At 43.5% G+C, this 22,565-nt stretch overlaps 1 protein-coding gene across 1 annotated transcript in view; it reads left to right on the forward strand.

The window, feature by feature from the left end:
• Positions 1-22,565, forward strand: part of Kcnma1 (potassium calcium-activated channel subfamily M alpha 1) — a 697,898-nt gene that overhangs the window by 461,094 nt on the left and 214,239 nt on the right. Inside the window, 4 exon segments of the mRNA XM_035452632.1 lie at positions 5,982-6,057; positions 14,739-14,814; positions 16,617-16,787; positions 18,337-18,428. Coding sequence (XP_035308523.1) covers positions 5,982-6,057; positions 14,739-14,814; positions 16,617-16,787; positions 18,337-18,428 — 415 coding nt within the window.

Here is a 22,565-nt window from a genome sequence, read left to right on the forward strand (position 1 = left end):
ATAAATAAATATGTCAACATGGAATGATATATTGAAGGATTAAAAAGAAAAGGTACCTTAAACCTGAGGTTCCCAAACATGGTTGCATATTAGAATTGGAACTTTAAAACGTCCTATGCCCAAACTGTACCCCTGACTAATTATGAAGTCGAAGTACCTGGGGCTGGGTGGCATGCTTAGTACTGACTTTCAATCGTCACCCTGCAGATGTAGCAGGCTGGTGCAGGAACTGCTAGCAGTCCTGCATGCTATCCCCTCCATGGGGTCTTCTGAGCCACAGTCTTACCTCAGCTGAGATCTTGCTCTGAATGCAGAGTGCCAGGCCCCTCTCAGACCTGAGTGTGAACACCTACAAAGTCCAGGGGATCCCTGTGCTGACTGGACAAGACTGGGATGCCTCCAAAGCAGGTGTAGGCAATGAATCCCCATGGTCTACTTCTGTTAACAGAACCCAACATCAATGAAGGCACACCTGCTTGTCTATACGTTATTCACAGCAAAACTGAGTCCTTGAACAGAAGCTAACATGTTTATCCACTTTTGACCTCCATAGACATGTGCATACACATACTACAACACACAGAGAGACATCTGAATAGGCTTTCTCTGCCACATACATTAAGAACCAGGTACTGAGGTCTCTGAAACAGAGCCAAAGTAAGTATTTTCTTTATAAAATCAATTGTCTCCATGATGTTTTGGCACAATGGTAGAAACCTGACCCAGCTCCCTTGAGCCCAATTTGGAGCTGGAATATATAGTCTGTTCAGGGCAATGGCTACAAGTCTGGGGTGCAGTTTGACATATTTGGGCGTAAAACCTGGCTTTGTTACTTACACATATATGGATAATGTATAACATATGGAGTATACCAGACATACTATCCTTAGCTATTTTTTTCTGTTGTATGGATTTAAAAGATACGGCTTTTCATATGTAGGACATAATTAAAGCAGTGATCAATAATACAAATTTGCTTTATTTTAATATTATTATTTTACTAAGAGTTAAAAATGGCAATATAATTATATGTTTGGTGTGTGTGAGTGTGTGTGTGTGTGTGTGTGTGTGTGTGTGTGTGTGTGTGTGTGTCCGTGTCCCTTAGCTTATGACCCTAGGTCTCTAACTGAATCTGACTTTCATAGATTTAGCTAGACTGACTGGCCATCCAGCCACAGGGATCTTCACACTGTGGCAAATACATACCTACATACATTCACCATACACATATGTATACATACAGAAAGACTAAAACAAATGAATTATAAAAAGAGAATGTGATGGGTCAAGAGCAGTGTGTGTTAGTTACCATGCTGCTGCTGTGATAAAATGCCATGACTGGAATCAGCTTGGAGAACATAACAGTTTGTTTTGGCTTAGGGTTTAGAGTCATAGAGTTCATCATGGTGGAGATGGGCAAAGAAGGCATGGAGGAAAGAACAAGGACCCAGTGATTACATTTCATCCATATACAGAAAGGAGAGAGAGAGAGAAAGAGAGAGAGAGAGAGAGAGAGAGAGAGAGAGAGAGAGAGAGAGAGAGAGAGAGAGAGAGAGAGAGAAGCCAGGTGAGATTATAAACCTGCCCCTGGTGATGAACTTCCTCCAGCAAGTCTCTACCTCTTAAAGTTTCCAAGACCTCGCCAAACAGCACCACGAAACAAGGACCAAGTGTTCAAATACATGAACCTATGGGGGACATTTTTCATTTGAATCTCAGCATGGAGTCACTCTAAGTGTCTGAAGGTCTTTGACATTTTCTCTGTATGAAGGGTGAATTTTGAGCAGAGACCCCAAGAGCTCTAGTTTAGAAAGTCACTAGGGAACTGTTGTAAACTATTGATTGAAGGGTTTAGGCTGCAGACCAAGGTCTGTTTTTATCCCACACTGGACTTTTTCTCTTTTGTTAGCAAGACTCAATGTTTAGGCAGTGACCCTTGGAGGGCATCAAAGAAACAAGCCCTTTTCTCTTCAGCTCCTATGAATCTTGGTCTCACAGTACCAGATTCCCTCTAGCAGGGAGATGCCTTCCTGTACTCTCCACTCCAGGAAAACTCCTTTGAGAGCCAAGTGTCTCCCTTTTTTTCTGGCAAACTCTATTGGCCACGCACTGTCTTCTGGGTAGCTCCTGTTAGGGAGACACCCAGAGCTAGCTAAGTGGACTTCCCTAACAAGGTTATAGGCTGCCCTAGTTTGTTTTCTGTTGTCATAAACACCATGACCCAAAGAAACTTAGAAAGGAAAGTGTTTATACTTTATAGTCCATCATCCAGGGAAGCCAAGGCAGGAGCTCAAAGAAGCAGCTTAAAGTGGTAACCATGGAAGAATTCTACTTTCTTATACAGCCCAGGTCCACTTGTGTAGAGATGGTACAACCCATAGTGGGCTGGTCTTTCCTACATCAATTCACAATTAACAGAACGCCTTACAGATATTGGTATAGGTCAGTCTGATCTGAGCATTTCTTCAGTTGAGTGCTCTCTTCTCAAATGACTCCACATTTGTGTCAAGTTGACCACTAAAGCTAACTGTCATCTTGGTAGGCTCTATGCCTCCTCCATTCCCTGTAATCCTAGCTTCATAAACACTCACCTCCACTGAAGAAAACCTTTATTGCATTATATGTTTATAAGTCATTAGAATGTGGCAATCTACAAACACCAGGGTTTTAAAGTAAAATATAAGAAATTCAGTTCAAAGTTTAGGGAAGCAGTATTCTATTTTTGGTTCCATAAATCTTATATATGTACCTACATACACACACCCATCTGTACATAGAAACAGACAAAGACCATGTACGTAGCTAAAACAGGAATAGCAGCCATGTTGCTAGTGAGTCTATCCCAGCTGGCTACTTCAAGTTCTCTACTTGTCACTGTATGACATGGTGCCATGAGATCTCTGGGTGGCATGAAGTCTGCAACTGTACTCTCCAATCCTTAACCTCTGACCTGATTTAGTGACTTTGACTGACTGATTGATTGATTGATCAATTGAGGTACTGATCTGTACAGTCTGAGAAAACAACAAAGATACGGTATTTGAAGATGTTTTTGTTGTTCTGGATTTTAGTCTTTCAGAGCTGCTTGAGTCGCTATTAAACCTTAGGTCAGACACTGTCAAAAAATTCTGAGTGTTTCCTAAGTGTTACTTGTGTTACCTTTTCATCTGTGTCGAGACACCTGAGACAAACAATTGAGAAGTGGGGAAGATGGATTTGGGCTGGGAAGCACGGAGTGAACAGTGAACAGTAAGTGGTGAATAGTGTGTGGTAGAATGGAGCTGCTCACATCATGGAGGCTGGGATATGGGAAAGAGAGAAGACGAGGCTAACGTCCCAACATCTCCTTCTAGAACATTCCCCTAATGGTCTGGCTTATAGTCATAGGGCCTTATCTGTTAAAGGTTCCACCACTTCCTACTGGTGCCAGGGACCAAGCCTTTGACACATGAGCTTTAGAGAACATTTAGAGAAATGATAGCATTTGACATTTCCTGTTTCAATATCCATCCCAACACTGATGCTTTATATTCTGTGTTACCTGATTATTACATTTGAAACTTGAAAACAAACAAACAGAAAAAGACAGGTACATCTTGGCTCTTTTAATCTCAAACCATTTTATGCATTTCTAGATAGCTCTTTTCTGTTCTGGCTACTGCTTCTGATCATGGAGTTGTATGTACTTGCCTTCTATTCCTCCATTGGGTCTCTGTGGTCTCCTCCCCATTGCTGTTTACTTTTACTGTGTTTATCTTTCCCCCTCCCCTTTTATGAGGCAATGTCTGCTCAGATTGGGCTTTCGGCTGTGTTAGCAAGCCTTCCATCAATTTGGTATGACTGGGTCCTCAGCTTTCTGGGCCTCTTTCATCCCGCCAACCTCCATTCTCATGTCTGCCTGGTTGGGTTAATAACAACTATATAAATACCCTTTAGCAAAGTAGGAATATGTTTTCTGGAAATCATCTCTTGCTTACAAAGTTGAATTCTTTCCAGATGAGAAATGTTCCCTTTGAGCCCCTAGCATTTTCTCCTTCTTCCTTTGTGAGTTGGGCATTCCCACTTCTCGACTGTAGGTTAATTTTTACTTATTATTAAAACAGTTCTATCATGCCAGTTAGAGCACTTTTGTTCAAGGAGGAGGTACCCAGGCTTCACCTTGGGTTGGGGGCACCTCTAGTGAATCTTATGGCTCACTTCATCTCACCATGCAAATCAGACTTCCTTCACTGCCTCCTTTGAGGGGAACAGAGTCACTGCTCAGCCTAGTCATGCCGCTGTCAGCTCAGCCCTCTGTGCTCAGTACTATACCTGGACTTGAGGTGTTCCTGAAAGTATGGTAGAGGAAATCCCTGGGAAGTAGTGCCCCAAAGCTTGCTGGTGGCATTTGGCCAGTAGTTCTCCAGAGTAGTGGTAAAGGTGTTAAAGTCCATGACTGATTCTGAATTTTGTTTTGTTTTTTTGAGACAGGGTTTCTTTGTGTAGTCCTGAGTGTCATGGAAGTTGCTCTGTAGACCAGGCTGGCCACAAACTCACAGAGACCCGCCTGCCTCTGTGTTATGATAAGTCTTTCTGCCAAAACTGCTGAGCCCCACAGCCACGTGTGTACTTTACGCCAGCCAGCTGCCCGCCCAAGTTAGGGCCCAAATGAATACACAGAAAGACTTGTATTACGTTCAAAGCTGCTTGGCCAATGACTAGAATTCTCATCTGCTAGCTCAGTCTTAATTATCATAAATCTATTTATTTTATAAGACTTATCTTATCAGATGCCTTATTGGCGTCCCTCCTTGCTGGTGGCTCACATCCTGCCGCTGGAGGAGGAAGGGGGAAAAAGGGAACTTCTCCTTGCTATGTCACTTCTGGCTTGGATCACCACTTCTCTACTACATTTCCCAGAATCCTCTTTGACTCCTAGTCCTGTCTAACTTGCTGTTTCATTGGCCAAACAGAACTTTATTAAACAATCAATAAGATAAACATACACAGAAGTACTTCCCCTCTGTCTCCTGAGTGCTGGGATTAAAGGTGTGTGCCACCATTGTCCAGTAATTCAGAATATTTTTATCATCTGACTTTGAATTAGAAATAGAGTGATCCTTGAAGGAAGAAAAGAAGAGACAAAAGAAAAAGCTGAGTATGGTGGAACATCTCTGTCTTCCCAGCACTTGGAAGGTAGAGACTGGAGGATCAGGAGTTCAAGGCCAGCCTTTACTATAGAGTAATTTTATGGCCAGCCTGGCTACATGACACCCTGGTTCTGAAAAACAAAACCTAAAATAACTCATTGATTGTTATCCCTCTCTACTTAGAAGCTGTAACTCTTCCATTAAAGAGGGGCTACAGAAAAAGAAAAACCATTGACATCAGTGACAATGGAACTATTAAAGTTTTGAATCCTGAAGTTGTGAATTGTGGTAGCTTACTGATCTGTACTTATTTTTCTCTTTTATTTTGTTTTTAATTGGGAGAAAATGTAAAATATTGTAGAACATAGGTAGCCCAGAAAGCTACCTAAGTTCTACAATATGAAAATAAAGATTAAAAAAATCATCAAAGGCATAAGGTGATCCAATTCATTCTTAATCTGCTCTTAAGCACAGGGTTATCCTGAGCGAACACACTTCCCAATATTTTTCAGAAACTCAAATTCTACCAGACCACTGGGTAGCTCAGAAACAGGGCTTTTCAATGGAGCTCACCAGGAGACAGCATCCCCCTTAACATGGGTCTTCTCTTTTAGCTCATCCCCTTAACCTGGTTTCAGACAGCTCACATTGAACAAGAAAGCCCATTTACCAGCTAAGATTAAACCAGTGGAGAATCAAAATGAAGCGGCAGACACGAGGTACTGGAGCATTCATCTTGGAAGGCCTTCACAGCCCTTCAAGCAGGCATGAGTGACCATAACTCAGACAGCAGGCTGTGAGCATGACATGCAAACATTGGAAATAACACCTGTGTTCTGTTTCTCTTTCCAGGATTGAGATTTTTAAGAGCTCTCAGACTGATACAGTTTTCAGAAATTTTGCAGTTTCTGAATATCCTTAAGACAAGGTAAGATCCCACCCCCCACTTTTCTGGTTTCTGAGGAACAGTTTGTAAATATCAAGTATATTTGCTTTTATCATGTTAAAATGATAGAGTTGTGTTAGTCACAGGAATTGCTGGTACAGCATAGAACTGGAGAGCTAGCCTACTAAAGGAGGTCAGGCATTGTTCTCTTCTGCAGAGCCAGGGAGAAATAAGAGGAAAGCAGAGATATGGTTATGATCTGGGGAGGAAGATAGAGTCTGGCATGGTCACATGACTGGTATCTGGGCACCAAGTGAGGCTGCAACTTAAGCATCATAGGAGAGGTGCATCGTGGATGATGGATGGATTTGTTCATTGATGGTGATGTCCTTGCTGCCAGGTCCTAAATGCCACTTTAGTTACTACTAAACAAGAAATTGAACTTGGCCGTAAAGGCAAAAGAAGCAATGCTCTTTGACAGGCAATCACAGACTTCATATGGCAAACAAAGAATCATTTCCTTCCTAAGTCTATTTGAGCTGTTTCACTTTATATCCATAGAGCCCTTGGGGTGTGCACTGTAGATTGCCTTGTGGGGAAAACCCTAAAAACGTCCAGGCAAACACACCATAGCTGCCTCTGTTAACTGCATTATGATCTGGAAAACTCGGCTAGAACAGGAGCAGAAATCCCCGAGGGAATCTCATGCCTGGTGACTTGTCAGTGCCCAGAGCTGCCCTGAAACCCAGGCTGCGTTGGTGAACACACTAATAAAAGGGTTAGGCACACTCTAATGGGGAGTGAGTGCAGCTCATAAATTTCTCTACTAGGAAATTGCATTTTAAGAAGACCCCTTCTAATGATCCATTTCCTCTTTGGTTGGCCTTAATGAGTCTGATGAGTGACAGAAAGCAGGACAGCTCTGCATTGTGTCATGCATAATTGATGTACCTGTTATTTGAGGCCGTGGACTCCATGTTGGTTTCCTAGTCATGAAATATGGAACTCAGCTTCTAGAATCTGATATGTCCAACAAGTGTGCCTTTGTTTTATTATTGTTTCTTATTTTAATCCTAAATCCCCTCCCCAACTATTCATTTGTATCAATAAGAGATCAAAATGCACTTACTATAGACAGGTCAAAATGTAAAAGAGCCACAAAACTCTCATAAGGTGTCCCCTATCCCTTTATATTTTATCTTCTGAGGTAAAGATTTATGGCTTCTCTATTTTTTTTCTTTATAATATCATTCATGGATAGTATTTTTCTTTTTTATTTAAATTGAAAACAAGCTGGTTTTACATGTCAGTCCCAGTTTCCTCTTCCTCCCCTCCTCTCCAGCCTCCCACCAACCTCCTATCTCATCCCTTTTCTGCTCCCCAGGGAGAATGAGGCCTTTCATGGATAGGAATTTATAAAATTTCCTCTGAGCAGTAGTAGCCTTAAGCTTTGTCTTTTTATAGATCATTTATGCAATAGGCTTGTACTGCTTTTGAAATAGAAACAATTAACAAAGCTAGCATATCTATCTAGGCCCTTTAATCCTAGCACTAGGGAGGCAGAGGCAGGCAGATCTCTGTGAGTTCAAGGCCAGTCCGGTCTACAGATCGAGTGCTAGGATAGACTCCAAAGCTACACGTATACTAAACTTGTGTTACAAGGCTGATATATATGTATCCTAGGGAGAGCTGATAAGTGTCCAGTACCAAGCTTGGGGTCTTGTCCTTAAGATTTATACAGCAGAGGTAGACAAGAGGTTGTGTTATAATGGACCCATTCACACGCTCTCACATGCTCTTAGGATTCTTCCTACTCATCATTTACCTACTAAGTTAATGAGACTTTATTCTATGATCCTGGGATTCTAGGGAAATTCTATTCCCCTGAGCAATAATGCAGCTAGAATGGTGTGGTGTTCTTGCCCTCATATACATTCAGGAACCATGCAGATAGAACAGTGTTTTTGTCCTCCTCATTTGCATGTAGGTCCTCTGCATCACCATGTGCCATCTGGGTCCCTCTGACCAACCTTGTACTTGGGCACTCACTCACCCATTTCCCACTCCTCAGCAAGGAGGGCCTTTAGTTTAGATTCAGAAGTCAGATCTGGCTGCTCCCAAGAATAATAGCCTCTTCACAGTTATGTAGTTACAATATTGCTTCATTTTCTAGGTGAAAGAGGGAGAAAGTGGAAACCACTGGCTGGGGGAAGAGGAGAGTGTGCTTCCCAGGGGCAACAGTTTTCCAGCAGAGTAGCAGCAATTGGGTACCTGCAATCTTAGCCTCAAATGGCTAGGACCTCCACTTTCCACACAAGAAATTCCAACTGTCAGACAGTCTTTCTTCAGAACTCAATGTAGATGTCCTGGGTTCCTATTGTTTGCAGTTATAACCAGGTGACTGTGTGAACCCTGGGAGTCTAAAGAGAGCTTCTATATATATACAAGTTAATGTGTATGATGAATGCCCCTGGTGAATTTTATGGCAAGAGACCTCATCAGCAAGGGAACAAAAAACCACATTTCCTATCAGAGTGGTCAGTGTTCAAACAGGAGTGGGTCCAGGTCTGGGAGGCACAGAGGGACACTGCACTGGGCCTGGCAGGAGTAATGCAATAGGAAGGGTCTTTCTGTCGTTCTACTGGGACTGGAGGATGGCCATAAGAAAAGTAGGGTAGATGGGCTGAGTTCAACGGAGATATTTGTATGAATCACACAGTTCAAGAACATGACACATGTGGGGCCTTTGAGTCATTTCATGCTCCTGAACAACCCTGTGATTGAGCAAAGAAGGGTGAGTTTAGGGTCAGGAGGCCACGGCCTAGTCTCCAGGCCCAGAGAAACACTTTTTTCAGTTGTGTGAACTTTAGACGTGTTAGGTCACCTTCTTTGGGGGTGCTTGGCTATGTCCTGCTTCTCCCTTCAGTCTCTCTAAGCCTGTTTCTCAAGGCTCTGTACAAGAAATGAAGTCCTGGCTTTCTAGGGCTTTGGCCTGGGGCAGATTCTCTTGTGAGTTCTGTAGACTCCAATGCTTTCACAGTGACCTTCTGGCAGGAGTTGGGGTGTGGAAGCTGTGTCATGTTTAAGGTGATTCTGTCCTGTTTTCTGTAGTGGTGAACCCCTGCTGATCTGTGGTATTAGGTAAGGCAGGAGGCTTTCCAAATGTGATGAAAAGCATGGCTTTATTTTCTATTCTCCCATTGCTTCATTCAGCTTAGAACCGAAAGAAATGGGACACAGAAATACGTGTGAAGGGGAAAGGGTGAAGAATTAAGAGGACAGCAGAAGGGACCAGAGCGAACAGGGGACATTATAGCCAGAATTGGGGCAAATGCCCAAACTAAGTCAACAGAGGGCCTAAGGCACTCTGTGTCCTGGGATGGCCTATTTTAGGCAGACGAGGGACACTAGTTCATTTGTATGAGTTGCTGGACATCCCTCAGTCATCCTGTGAGCTGGTGACATTCATCAGCCACTGTCACTGCTGGGTCATTTGCTCCACCACGAGAATCAAGTACAACCTGCTTGCAGTCTTAATTTCGCATCCCGTTCAACATGGTCAATAATGTTTATTAAAACATGGCTTAACTAGTACATTTTTTTTCAAGTTGAAAATTGCCTTATTGTTTCTTCTAATTGTTAATGTGCCCTCTGTGAACATTGGTACCATTTTATGTTAAAGTGAAAAGGGTGAATAAAGCACTCCATACCCTGGACTGTGCTCAGGCAGCCATTGCTGTCTTCCATGCCAGTTTTACTTTCTGTGTAGCCTATGTGCACACCCACAACCAGTTACCTAAACAAAACATGTAGGGAGCATTATTGAAATTAATTGTATTGCATATATGACCTGGCAAATGGCTCCAAGGCAGTCTATGAAGCAAGATATTTGATATGATGATTATAAGGGTTGTGAGCTAGAAGCCACACCATACAGTCACTTAGATTGATGGGTTATTTGGAGAGTAAGGTAGACATGTTTGAAGGATTTTAATTAGCAGAGAAAGTATGGACACTTAGCATTCTAAAAATCCACGCTTTCCACTCCTTGTATAGAGTTGAAGTATCTAAGACTTCATAGATCTGAAGATAAGAAAGGAACAATAGTCCAGGGAATAGGGCCTAGCCTCAGAGCAGGTCAGGTGGACAGGAGGAGACTGGTATAGAGATAGATAACTAGGGGACAGATTTGACACAGTTGAGTTTGCTCCATTTTGCATCTCAGAGGTCATTAATCTCAGTGCAGCATAGTCTGGCCAACTCTCCAATTTGGGACACTTCATAGCTACTCAGCAAATGTTGCAATGAAAAGCAAAAAGGCTGTTGGCTCCTGGCTACTTCCTCAAGCAGAAACTAGGTGGAAGACAGGGACAGGGGCAAATTTTTGCTTCCTTGTGAAGAGTGGCTGACATTTCCAGGGTTAGTCAGAGCATGTCTTATGTTTATAAGGGCAGGGATGAGGCCTGGGAAGCTTTGGCTTTCCTGCTATAATCTTAGGAGTTAGACTCTCTTTCCCAGCACCCATGAGTCATGGTGAAGTCACTGATCTATGAGATTCCTGCCTGCCCATTGGCAATTCACTGTGTCCACTCATGTGGATGACTAGTGTCTATGGTAATCTGACTTTCATCTTTGTGCCAAAATTCCTGAGGGAACAACTTCAGGAAGCAAAGAATGATTTGGGCTCAGTTTCAGAGGTTTTCAGTCTATGTTCAGTTGGCTTTGTTGCTCCTACATGGCAGTGAGGTCACCTCATAGCTACCTGGAGGGAGAGAGGATAAAGAAGTTGAGAATGGGAGAAGGCATTAGAGACAAGATGTAGCCTCCAGGAATACAGCCCTTCTGACCTAGTTCCTCCATCTAAGCCCCATTTCCTAAAGTTTTTAGACCCTCCCAAAATAGTACCACCTGTGGGGGATTAAGTTCTGTTAACACAGAGGCCCTTGGGAGGCATTTCCTACTGTGACGATTTGAATAAGAATGGCTGGCTCCTAGAGGTTCATATATTAGAATAAATAGTCCCAATTGGGTGGAAGTGTTCTGGAAGGATTAGGAGGTGTGGCCTTATTGGAGGAGGTGTACCTCTGGGGGTAGGCTTTGAAGTTTCAAAAAGCCTATGCCTTCCCTGTTAGCTCTCTCTCTGTTTCTGCTCCAGGGCCATGCCTGCTTATCTGCTGCCATGCCTCCAGCCATGATGGTTGTGGACTTGCCCCCAAAATTTTTTTTTCCCTGCCTTATCACAGCAATAAAAAAGCAACTAAGAGACATACCAAACCAGAACAGCCTTGGAGAATTCATGGACAGGAATTCATAAGTTTCTGTGGAAACACATAAATGACTTCTTTTAAAAGAGGGGCCAGGTTTTCATGATAGGATCACAGTCTCTCCTTAAAGGCAAGGAGCTGGACCCTGCACAGTCAGAGGCACTGTCATGATTGATGGTTTCATTTTTTTATCCAGGCCTTTGAGCTTGGCCATGAAGGCCACACATAGCCATCTCCAGTAAATCTTTGGCCACAAATGCATAACATTCTTCTCCTGGCAACCCCTCCCTCCTAAGCAGTTCTCTCTCACATGGCAAAGTCCACATCACAAGGACAGAGAAAAGTCATTGAGGGTTAATCTTGCATGCTTTGCTCATAGCTTTCAGATATTAACTTGCTCATAGCTTAGTATGCAAGACCTCTTCCTCATGCAAGCAATCTGTGATACTGCTGTTGTCATACAAATAATCAGATCTCAGCAACGAACCTGGTCTGTCTCAGCAACAGTGATTAAATGTTCTGCACACAGCGAGAGCTCCCTTAAGCACCATTAATATCCCTGTGACAATCATTTAGAGATTAATAATCACCATATTTAGGCCATTTTCCCAAAGCACCAAGAGACTCAGAGACGTCAATACATTTAATATCTTGAAATGACTCCACACAGTTATCGATGGCACAGTACATTTCCAGGCCCTGAGGATTTGGGAGTGTGTAAGTGACTCAATTAGGTGTTGAATTCTCCTTGGGGAAAGTGAGAGCAGAACATACGTCCCTCCCTTTGCCACAGACTACCTGTTCTCCCTTCCTCCTCCTCTTCTTCTTCTTCTTCTTCTTCTTCTTCTTCTTCTTCTTCTTCTTCTTCTTCTTCTTCTTCTTCTTCTTCATCTGGTTGCATCTTCTGGGGCTTGCAAAGTAGAGACAGGGAAATGGGTAGCCCTGCTTTGGTTTTCCATTGAGAAATTCACAGGGAGTAAGACCTAGTGGTAACCTGACTGATGAAGCAAGGTGAGCTGCTGGTTTGCCAGCGTCACTTCGATGGCACTCAGCAGGCAGAGCCATGGCTTGGTTTGTTTTACTTCCACCCTGCTGATCTCCAACTCATGGAACTGCCCTTCTGATAAAGAGAAGTCTGGGAGCCAGTGAAGGGGACTTCCAGCCTGGTCAGCTGTTCCATGCAACAAAGAGGCAAGGATCCCAGCATGTCCCAACTGCAGACAAAGGCTTGCATAGAAATTGGTAAGAGCATTGTTTTGTTAACTGGTGATTCTAGTTCCAGTCACAGAACTGACTTAGAGAAGAGGCAAAGGGTAGGGTGACCCATTGAGGTGTCTGGAAAAGCTTGGAAGGTCAGGATCTAGCACAAGCATGCTTGCCCTTGAGATTTCCAATTTCAAACCATGGCATGTAGAGCCATGGAGCTAACCACATCAGGCCACAGAGTAGACAGACCTGACCAGTTATGATGCTCTCAGAGAACATTCTGGATATGAGCCATTTCTGCTGTGTAACCAAACTCACTTCCAGAATGACTGGGTCCAAAAGGGGATGGCTGACATTAGGCATATCTGCACTCAGGCCTTCAGCTTCCCTCCTTTGGATTCTGCCTCTCTATATATATCTTTTTGGGGCTTGTTTTTAGGAGGGTTTCTCTAGGGTAGGTTGTTCAAATTTGTATGGGAGAAGGACTAGAACTCTCTTCCATGCAGTTCCTGAAAAGCATGTCTGATGGGCCTGTCTACTGGCTGAGGCTTTCGCTGGCCACATTTCTTTGGACTTCTTAGTAAAGGGAGGAGCTCTTGAGTGATACCCTGGTCTCCTAGGTCAGGGGCTGTGAGGAGATATATGTCCTTAGGAAGAGGCGATGGACAAACCACAGGGTGACAGCAAAGAAGTCCCCTCACTGCCCCATCCCCGGCTTTCCCAAGTTACTTCCATGCAGCCTACCACTTACAAACTATGATTCCCAGGCAACCTAAATAAGCTCCCTAAGCCTGTTTTCTAGGCGGTGAGTGACAGTAGCGCGAGCACCTACCACCTGTGTTAGAGTGAGACTCTGAAGAGGGTGAAGAACTCAGCGAAGTTTTTAGCACATAACAACAGTTCAGCAAACAGCAGGAACTACAAATGGTAATACTGCAGATGACCAAGATGCACAGAATGGGTAGTCTGTTGTTTTCTTGGCATATGGTTTCAAACAAGGAGGATGATGTCCCACACACCTCGAAAGGCCATTCTCACCCAGAGCTTTGGACGCACTTACTCATTCTGCTCCTGAGCTCTTAGAATCCACTCTAGATAAACAGAGACCATGGGTGGGTGCCTTTCTTCAGTTACATAAGTGTAAGTGAAGGAAAACTCCATGCTTGACCCAGGACAAATGATTACAACCTCTGTTGGGGGGACCTCCCTTGCAAAACCTTGGACCACCCACTAGACCATAGCCTCCATCCTGCTCTTTTCACTGTACATTCAAGATCCAAATTCCAGCAGCCATTGATGAAGTTATTCTCATTGACACTACACTGTGGCTATGGTGTAATAGAACCGACAGTGACCAAATGGATCCAGTTCCATTTCCAGCTGTGTGACTTACTGTGTAAAACTGGTGAATTTCCTAACCCCCTATTGGTCTCAAAAAAGGGTCCTATGAAGATTGAGTCAGTTGCATCTAACACTCAAAATAGGGGTGCATGGGTTGAGGACTACAGACATACTGTGAAAGTCTCATATGTCACCATTATTAACCTCCTGAGTTCTTAGAATATAGGTAATGTTACCCAAGAGAAAGAGATAGGCAGATAGTGGACAGTGGTGTCATAGATAAATTGCCCAAAGTGAAGGGCTAGCATCTCCAGGGGCTGCATTGGGCCAGGAGGTAGGAGATAAGAATTCTTTTGCTGCAAGATGAAAATGGTAGCAACTTCACTAAGCATAACCTCAGGATGACTGAAGGCATTTAAATAAGGATTGTATGTTAGATCCCGTTGCTGAGTTGAATTAGTTATCTTGGATATAACAGTGTCATGAATCTACTACATGGTGTCCCCTCTGAGGAGTTGACTGCTGCAGTGATTAGAGGTTGTACTGTGATATTCACAACACAGTGGCTCAAATAAAACATAAAAATGCACGCAGAAAGAAGAAACCCATTGAAGAAAATTAGATAGACTCTACAGAGATACTGGAGATGTGGGGAAATGTCAATGAAAGCGAAGGACATCGAAATTTTACTCACTCTTCTTTCTGTATAGTTGGATAATTTTGTTTTAGGGAAAAGTTCATTTTTAATGAATTCGAGGGGACTAATGCTGAGTCCAGCTGTGATTTTCTGACAGACTTTTTTGAGACCTTCACTCCTGACCAATCAGGGGACGTTGTGACACCATCGGGCAGTTCCCAGAGGGTCTCCTTTCTGTAACTTGGGGCCTCTCTCTCTTTGTCTCCTTTGCACAGCAATTCCATCAAGCTGGTGAATCTGCTGTCCATATTTATCAGCACTTGGCTGACAGCAGCTGGATTCATCCATTTGGTAAGTAGCCTTGAAGACCTTGCCTTCCTGGCTGGCCTGGGTCATTTTATTACCTAACATTTGTTTCTTTGAAGAGAGACAAGTTTGGTTGTAGACACGGGAAAGAGGGACAAACAACACAATTTTCGGAATTCCCTACCATTTACTTCCCCACAAACTAGTTCCAAATGGTGCATAATGTTCGCATAATCAATCTGCATTTTCCAGCATTACCTGTATTGCTTCAAGGAGACTTGGAGTTTTCATTCTGTATGCAATTCTGTATGCAATAACCTTAGAAGGCCACAAGATGGCACTGCTTGCACAGCAAATGCAAAGAAAAAGTCCTGCACCAATGCTCAAAGTTTGAACCATGGAGCTCTTTGTAAACAACAAATTCAGATCCCTGGATCTGTCCCTACTTCTCTCTCACAAAAAGTTGCCTTTGCTTATCTTACTTGATGACTTGTCAAGTTGTTTCAAACCCCGCAAGTGTTATTTTTTTCTTTTTTATTAAAGACTCTTTAAATGCTATTACTAAGCCAACCCTTCTCAGGGACATCCCCAGGATGATTTTTCTTGCCTGCTTTCAGAAAGTATAGTTACTATTAAATGCACATTTCATATTTGCATAAACTGTTACAACTGGAAGGAGCCCCATCAGACTGTAAAACTTGTAATAAAAGACATTGTCTCCATCAGCTGCTAAGCCACATAATTGGGGGTTTTACACAAGGTTGTGTGTGTGTGTGTGTGTGTGTGTGTGTGTGTGTGTGTGTGTGTGTGTGTGTGTGTGTATGCCTGTGTGTCTGTATAGGGATATGTGCACATGTGTGGGTGTGCCCATGGAGGCAAGAAGAGGGTTTTAAATCTTTAAATCTAAGAAGAGCTATATTTACAGGAGATTGCAAACTGCTAGAAGTGACTCCAGTCCTCTGTAAGAATAATATATGTTCTTAACCATTGAGCTACCTCTCCAGTCCCTACCCAACTATTTATACTGGTAGCAGTCTAGTCAGATCTCACCCTATGTCATCCCAACTTCTGCTGAAGCCAATTGCTAAGAGCAGTCTGCAGTTCCAGGCTCAGGTTTCCTAAATCCAGCTGAACACCCACTGCCTGCTCCCTGATGGGTTCCAGCTACACTCACAGGGTTGAGTAGCTATGCAAACCTCAGGAACTCAGCAGCCCTAATTGAACCTATTGAACCCTTTACCGAAAGTCTGCAGGGCATTTGGTCTAGAGACTGTGTGCGATGCAATTCCCAAGAGTTCACACTTCTTGTTCCAGAGGAAGGTTCCCGAGTTGCAAGTGCAGAATTGCCAGTGGGATTCTCCAAAGAAAGCTACTGCAGCCTTAGAAGAGGAGATGATCTTTGGGATTCAGGCAGAACCTGAGCTGGGTCTGATGTCCTTAGTTACAATGATGCAAAGAAGTGTGGAGCCCTTTGTGGAAGGTCTAGGATATACCAGGGAAAAGGTGGAAAGCTGCCTCACCCTGCCTTAAAGGGAATTCTGTAAAGGAGGCCAGAGCATCAGGACTTTGTGCAGGAAAGCAAATCAGGGATGTTTCTACTTGGTGCCCCCGTCAGTCAGAGGACATTCCCTGTTGCTATATCTACTTCCTCTTCTCTGCTACCAGCTGAGGGTTTCTGGGACATCACTCCCCAGTGACTAGCACAGGGAATCATCTATCCTGTACTGAGAATAAGAAGCTTATGCAAAAACAGCCCTCTGGAGCCCTGGTCTTCCTGGTTTCTATATACAGTACAAATGGACACCTGATGGTTTCTTTTCTCCCCACCCTCTATCCTCTTGCTGTAGGTGGAGAATTCAGGGGACCCATGGGAAAATTTTCAAAACAACCAGGCACTTACGTACTGGGAATGTGTCTACTTACTAATGGTCACAATGTCTACAGTGGGCTACGGAGATGTTTATGCAAAAACTACGCTTGGACGCCTCTTCATGGTCTTCTTCATTCTCGGGGGACTGGTAAAAAAAAACAACCTCTTTCTTATTATGCCAATTATATAATGGTTATTAATATTTACTAATACCCACTTCCTTAGACTTTGTGTTTTTTATGTGTTCTGCAGTGGAAGCAAGTAACTGCCTTAATGCAACCAACCAGGCAAGCTAGATCCAAACACTATGGTGACTTTGTTACATATTTCTTTAGTGTTATGCTTGTCCCTCAGACCTATTGTCCTCACTGGGGATAGCTACATAGTTAGGAGCAAACCTAATTGTCTAAAGAGATAGATGCCATTGTTAAATGTGAGTGTCCTTAGTGGTGGGATTCAGATATAGTTGCTGCTGCTGACTCTGGTAGATGATGCTGTCCAGACTCTGTAGACAGATGGCGGTTTCAAGAGTTCCCCTCCCGTTATGGTCCTCAGAAAACTTCCAACAAACACTGTGGCTGGCATTCCCTAAAGAGCAGGGTCCCTTCCTTTAGGAAATGTCACTATTGTTGGGACATGACTATGTTCAAAGCCCACTCCATTTCTCTCAGTGAAACTGGCTTCACTGGTCCCTATGTAGTAAGAGGCGATTGCATATGATGTCATTCCAGGGAGTTTCCAGGCAATGCATCAGCAGTTGCTGCATTTTGTCTTTCAAAGTAGCTCATAATGATTTTTTTTTTGGGGGGGGGTATGAGGTAAGTGATTACTAGTCCACACGCAGCTGTCACATATGTGCACTGCACACACATTTATATGAAGCAATGCATACATTTCTCTCTGTTCTGTATGCATAGGACACATACATTTTCAAAATGTATATAAATGCGTGTGGTGGTGGACATTAACACCATTTCTGCAGGGCCCATAGATAAGGAAACTCCATTATCCAGCCACAGGACAGTCTTTGTTGGGCAAAACATGGCAGTTTCGTGTCTCCTTGCTATCCTCTCCTCTTGTATGATTTCCAAAATTGACCTCTTATGCTTTTTGGTCATTTTAAATGAATATGTTTATTTTTAATCCTCTCTTAGTATTAGTGTCTTTAGCCACTCACAAAAATATTCCCCTTTGAGTGTTATTTGGAAGGGCTTTTCTGACAAAAATGTGTGTGTGTGTGTGTGTGTGTGTGTGTGTGTGTGTGTGTGTGTGTGCACATTCGTGTGTGTGCCTGCCTGAGTGCCTGTGCATGTGTGCTTGTGTGTGTCTGTCCATGCATGTAAGTGTGTGTGTGTGTGCACTTGCATGGGTGTGCTTTCACCAGTCTACAAGTCTCTTAGCTGCTTTCCTTCAGGAAGAAGACATTAGCTCATTTACTCTTGTCTCCTTTACGTTTTTTCTAGACTGGTTTGTTGTTTTCTAGTCCTCTAGGTCGACTCCTGTTTGTTTCATCCCGTGCATTTTCAGGAGCTTTCCCCTTTGTCCTGTTATTTTTGTAAAATCCAACACATGAATACGCACCTTCACAGGTCTAATCCTTTTGTGTTTTCAGATCTTAGTATTCCCCCCTCTGAAAAGGTCACCCTTTCTTTGGCCTGTCTTTTTAGTCTCTCTTCTGTCTCCCCTCTTCTCCTTAGGCCATGTTTGCCAGCTACGTCCCTGAAATCATAGAGTTAATAGGAAACCGCAAGAAATACGGGGGCTCCTATAGCGCGGTTAGTGGAAGAAAGTAAGTATGCCAAGAGGTTTCTCGGCCTCCGCGGCCGGTGTAGGAGCCTCTCTGCATGCCATTTCTGTTTGGCTCTTGTTTCTTTGTCTCATGCATGTAGGCAATGTTTGCCCGCTACGTGCCCGAAATTGCTGCTCTCATCCTGAATCGGAATAAATTCGGCGGGACTTTTAACAAACATGGAGGCAGAAAGTAAGTCAGTTGCACCAGAGGAGATGTGCTTGAGTGACTTGTAGAGTCCCCATGCCTGTGGCTCATGCCCCTCCCCACACCCAGCTCACTTGTTTAATGAGGGAGCGTGTGCAATCTGTCTTGGCATGGTTTCAGAGCACAGGAGATGGCAGGACCATCTTTGAGGTCTTATGACCAGTCACAGTTTCCAAGAGATAACAGTGAATATTTAAAGGGGTCCGTGTACACCTGGGACGGTATTTTCTACCCTCATCCTTAACATACAAACAAGCTCATTTCATGAGTAGGTGATAATGACCAAATTCTGGTCCCTCCGACTGAGATGGCAACATCCACTGGATTTGGTGCTTGTACTAATGTGGGCTAGAACTGCAGTACAGGGCAAGGCCTGGCCCATCTTCCCTCTGGAATACCTGTGACCACCAGGAAACACTTGCTTCTCTGAATCAGTAATTTCCACGCCTTGTTGTTAAAGAGTCTCATTGCACAGTGGGAATGCCTCCAGGGCAGGACTTGTTACAGTTGTGGTGTCAGGGGTGCCACAGGCATGTTTGAGTTCCCAAATATAAAGGTTTCCTTCTTTGGGAACTATTTCAGTTTGTGCTTGGGTCACTTTATCAGCATCAGCATCAGGGCATGAGTCCAGTGGGGACTAGGAGTTTTATTCTAAAGCTGATATCAGGGCCTTAGTCTCTTGACCCACCGCCAGAGGGCCATCTCAACAGAGGAGTGTTGGTGGGAAGATGGGGTGGCTGCAACAGTCTCCAAAAGTCAATAAATACTTGGTTTGAAAGCTTTCAGAAGGCCATTCTGTTTTGTTTTTATTTCAGGGTATGGCATGCATAGAATGAAATGGTCATGCATTTGTGTACACCTAGAAGAATGTGCACTGAGCTACATCCCAGGCACTGCCTTTCACATGTGTATGAAAGCGGGGACAACTGTCCCATTCATGCCCATCCCCCACCATGGAGCTCTTTTATCATATTACTTATTCTTACTTATTGTCACAGTATTAGCTTAGTTTGGTGTTTAAGAGAACCAGAAAGTAGCCTATAGGAAATGCCTCCCCCCCCATGTCTGCCCCTCCCATCTTGACAGTTGGCCCTGCTGGATGAAGCTCAGGGAGCTTCTCTGTGATTACTAAATCCAACACATCCTGAGCTCAGGTGTCCAGTCCTCTGTTCAGAAAATGAGGAGGTGGAGAAAGGGCTCATTTCCTTGAACTACCCACAGGACAGCAGTTTCCTCTCATAGACACAGAGGACAGTGGTAAAGGAGGCCAGTTGGCATCTTCTCAGGAAGGCAGCTCATCTCCCCATCTCCCCCCATGGGCATCTCCCCTTCCTATTATCTTAACAGTCCTGGATAAGGTTAGAACCAAGCTGTCCTGAAGTCTGGGCCATTGGTTGGTTCCAAAAGGCCAAATAAGCCCAAAGATTCCCTCTCCATCATTTATCTCAGGCCAAGAGGAAAACAGCCTCCTAATTTGGTATGTCTTTGAGGTATGGACAGGTCTCTGTAAAGTAGAAGGTATCCCAGGCCCTCATTATAGCTGTCCCAGCCCACTGGTCTCAGCCAGCATCTCCTTATCCCTGTCCCCAATCAAGTCAATAAAATCAATGGCTTTGAAATCTAAGTTGAAAGTATTTCTTGACTCTCATTCCAGGTGGAATTTTTTTCCTCTTGTTCAGAATAGTGTTTGTGACCCAATATGGGTGGGCTGTTGGCTGGCAGATTTTGTTGATGGGTGGCCTAAATGAGGCCCTAAGACCAGTACTCAGTGGCCTGCCATGGTCTGATTTGGTCAGGTTTAAAGGCTGGCATGTCTACCCAAAGCCCCACCTGCTGAGAGCTTTAGATCACAGAGCCCCTCCTGTCCCATTCTGGCTCTGTAATCGTTTATCACTGCTTTTAGCCTGGTTTCCCCTTCCTCCCTCTTTTTCTTGTCCCTTTATGAAAATGCATTTTGCTTTTAATGTTCTCTTTTGGGTCTCCAATGTCCCTGGACCCTTTGGGACATAGGGTATGTCCTGTCATCAACACCAGGGCTGTTCCCTTTACTTTATGCATTGTTTCCTGGTTCAAAAGCTAATTACCAAGTAGTTTAAAGAAGCCCTTGGTCACTTAGATCTTTCATCAGAAAATATAAGCTTGGGAAAGGAACGGTAATAAAGGGCCATTAGCACCCTTTGTTTGATGTTGTTTTTCCAGTCAGTAGAACAAGATTGATGAAATGTTATGTTTGGCCAAAATTTGAGTTTTCATTTGGAATTCAGTGTTGAGAGAATGGGCTGTCAGAATCAATAAGTTTCCTTTCGCTTGGGATATGGGCATGTGGTAGTAATTAGCAATATAAGGTCTTTACTTGAGCAACGAAGCATGGATTCTGGCAGCAAACATAATGAGAAACTACAGTTGTTCTATTTCGAACGTCAAAAAGTTTCCAGATAAAATTAAATGCATTTGCAAAAGGAAAGGGGCTTAACTTTGTTGAGAGCTGGAGTTTAGACTCTTAAAATAGCAGGCAGCACTTTGAGTTTTTGTGCATGTAAAAATGCATGGGCTGTTCCCATCCCCACATGAATACATGCTACTCTCCAGGACTCTACTCAGCCAGCAGATGCCTAGAAAACAACTTAAATGTATGCATAGTCAATAGATCTTTTGGTATGTGCATATTTTATTCAGAAGTAACCACTCACAACTTATCAGACAACTGAAGGTAACTTGTTACCCCAAACTGCAAAGACATAGAAATCTGAAATCCAAAGATTATTCAGAATAAAAAGATAATTATCTTTATTTAAGTAATTGTATTTAGTCACTATATTAAATAGGTATATTTATTTAAGTAACAAGTAAGATGGAGAAACTTAGGACTTGGAGGATATAATAGCCACATGTGGGATATTGGAGAATATGGAGGTTTCCTTGGTGTTTCCTTGTGAGTTTTAATCAATATGTTTGGCACAATATAATATTTGGTGTTGCACTCCCCAAATTTCCTCCCCATCCACATGGAATCAAAAGCCTGGCAAGGCCTTTTTATTAGCCATTACACCCCACGTCATCCATCCCAGCACTAGGTAGGGATACCCATAAATGTGCCAGCTGTCATGTAACTTATTCAGGATTCCTAAGAATAGACTTGAGTGTTAACCACTGAAGGGTTCAATCAGTGACCAAGAAAGTTATCCAAGTTGGGAGTATTGGGGACAATTAGCTTCTTGGATTGAGACACGAAATCTTATTCAGTTTAGTTGCCCTCCTACAGCCTAGCCTGCCTCCCCAAGGCCTTTGACTCTGCCTCCTTCCCTTCACATACAATGAAAGCAGCTCTGAGGTGGTGGAGGCATGGATGACACTGAGACTCTCATGGCCTTGGGGTCCTCGGTTTACGGTCTTTCTCCTCCCACAGCCTCTTACAGTTTTCCCCAGAGGTTTCCTCTCTGAGTGTAATTCATTCTACTCCTGGTTAGTTTATGAGAACTGACAAGATCATGGTCCAAGGTCATATAGCCAAGGGCCATGGAAAATAATTGGCCACAGAGAGGAATCTGTCAGCTGTAACCCCTGGATAGAGACAGCACAGCTGGGGAGCCATCCAGGCCTTGTATTTCCCATGATGTGGCTTTAGTGGCCCCAAATTGAGGTAGTCATGACCCAGGTGTTTGGGAGAGAAAGAGAACAGGATGGGTTTAGAGGGCTCCACAGATTTTTGGTAGCCAAATGCTGAGAGAACATGTGGAGAAGAATGGATACTAAAAGACAAGGGGTGGACAAAAGGAGAACAGGAAACTGAATGTAACTAGCATGGAAGAAAAATCTCCATGGTGACATCCCCAGTCTAGAGTGGGACATGATTATTACAGTCAGACCATATCTTGCTCCAATGCAAAAAGCCATGTCCTGAGCCCCAGTGCTAAGTGTTTTATTAGGCAA

This window comes from Cricetulus griseus, assembly GCF_003668045.3.
Source record: "Cricetulus griseus strain 17A/GY chromosome 1 unlocalized genomic scaffold, alternate assembly CriGri-PICRH-1.0 chr1_1, whole genome shotgun sequence".
NCBI classification, from domain to species: domain Eukaryota; kingdom Metazoa; phylum Chordata; class Mammalia; order Rodentia; family Cricetidae; genus Cricetulus; species Cricetulus griseus.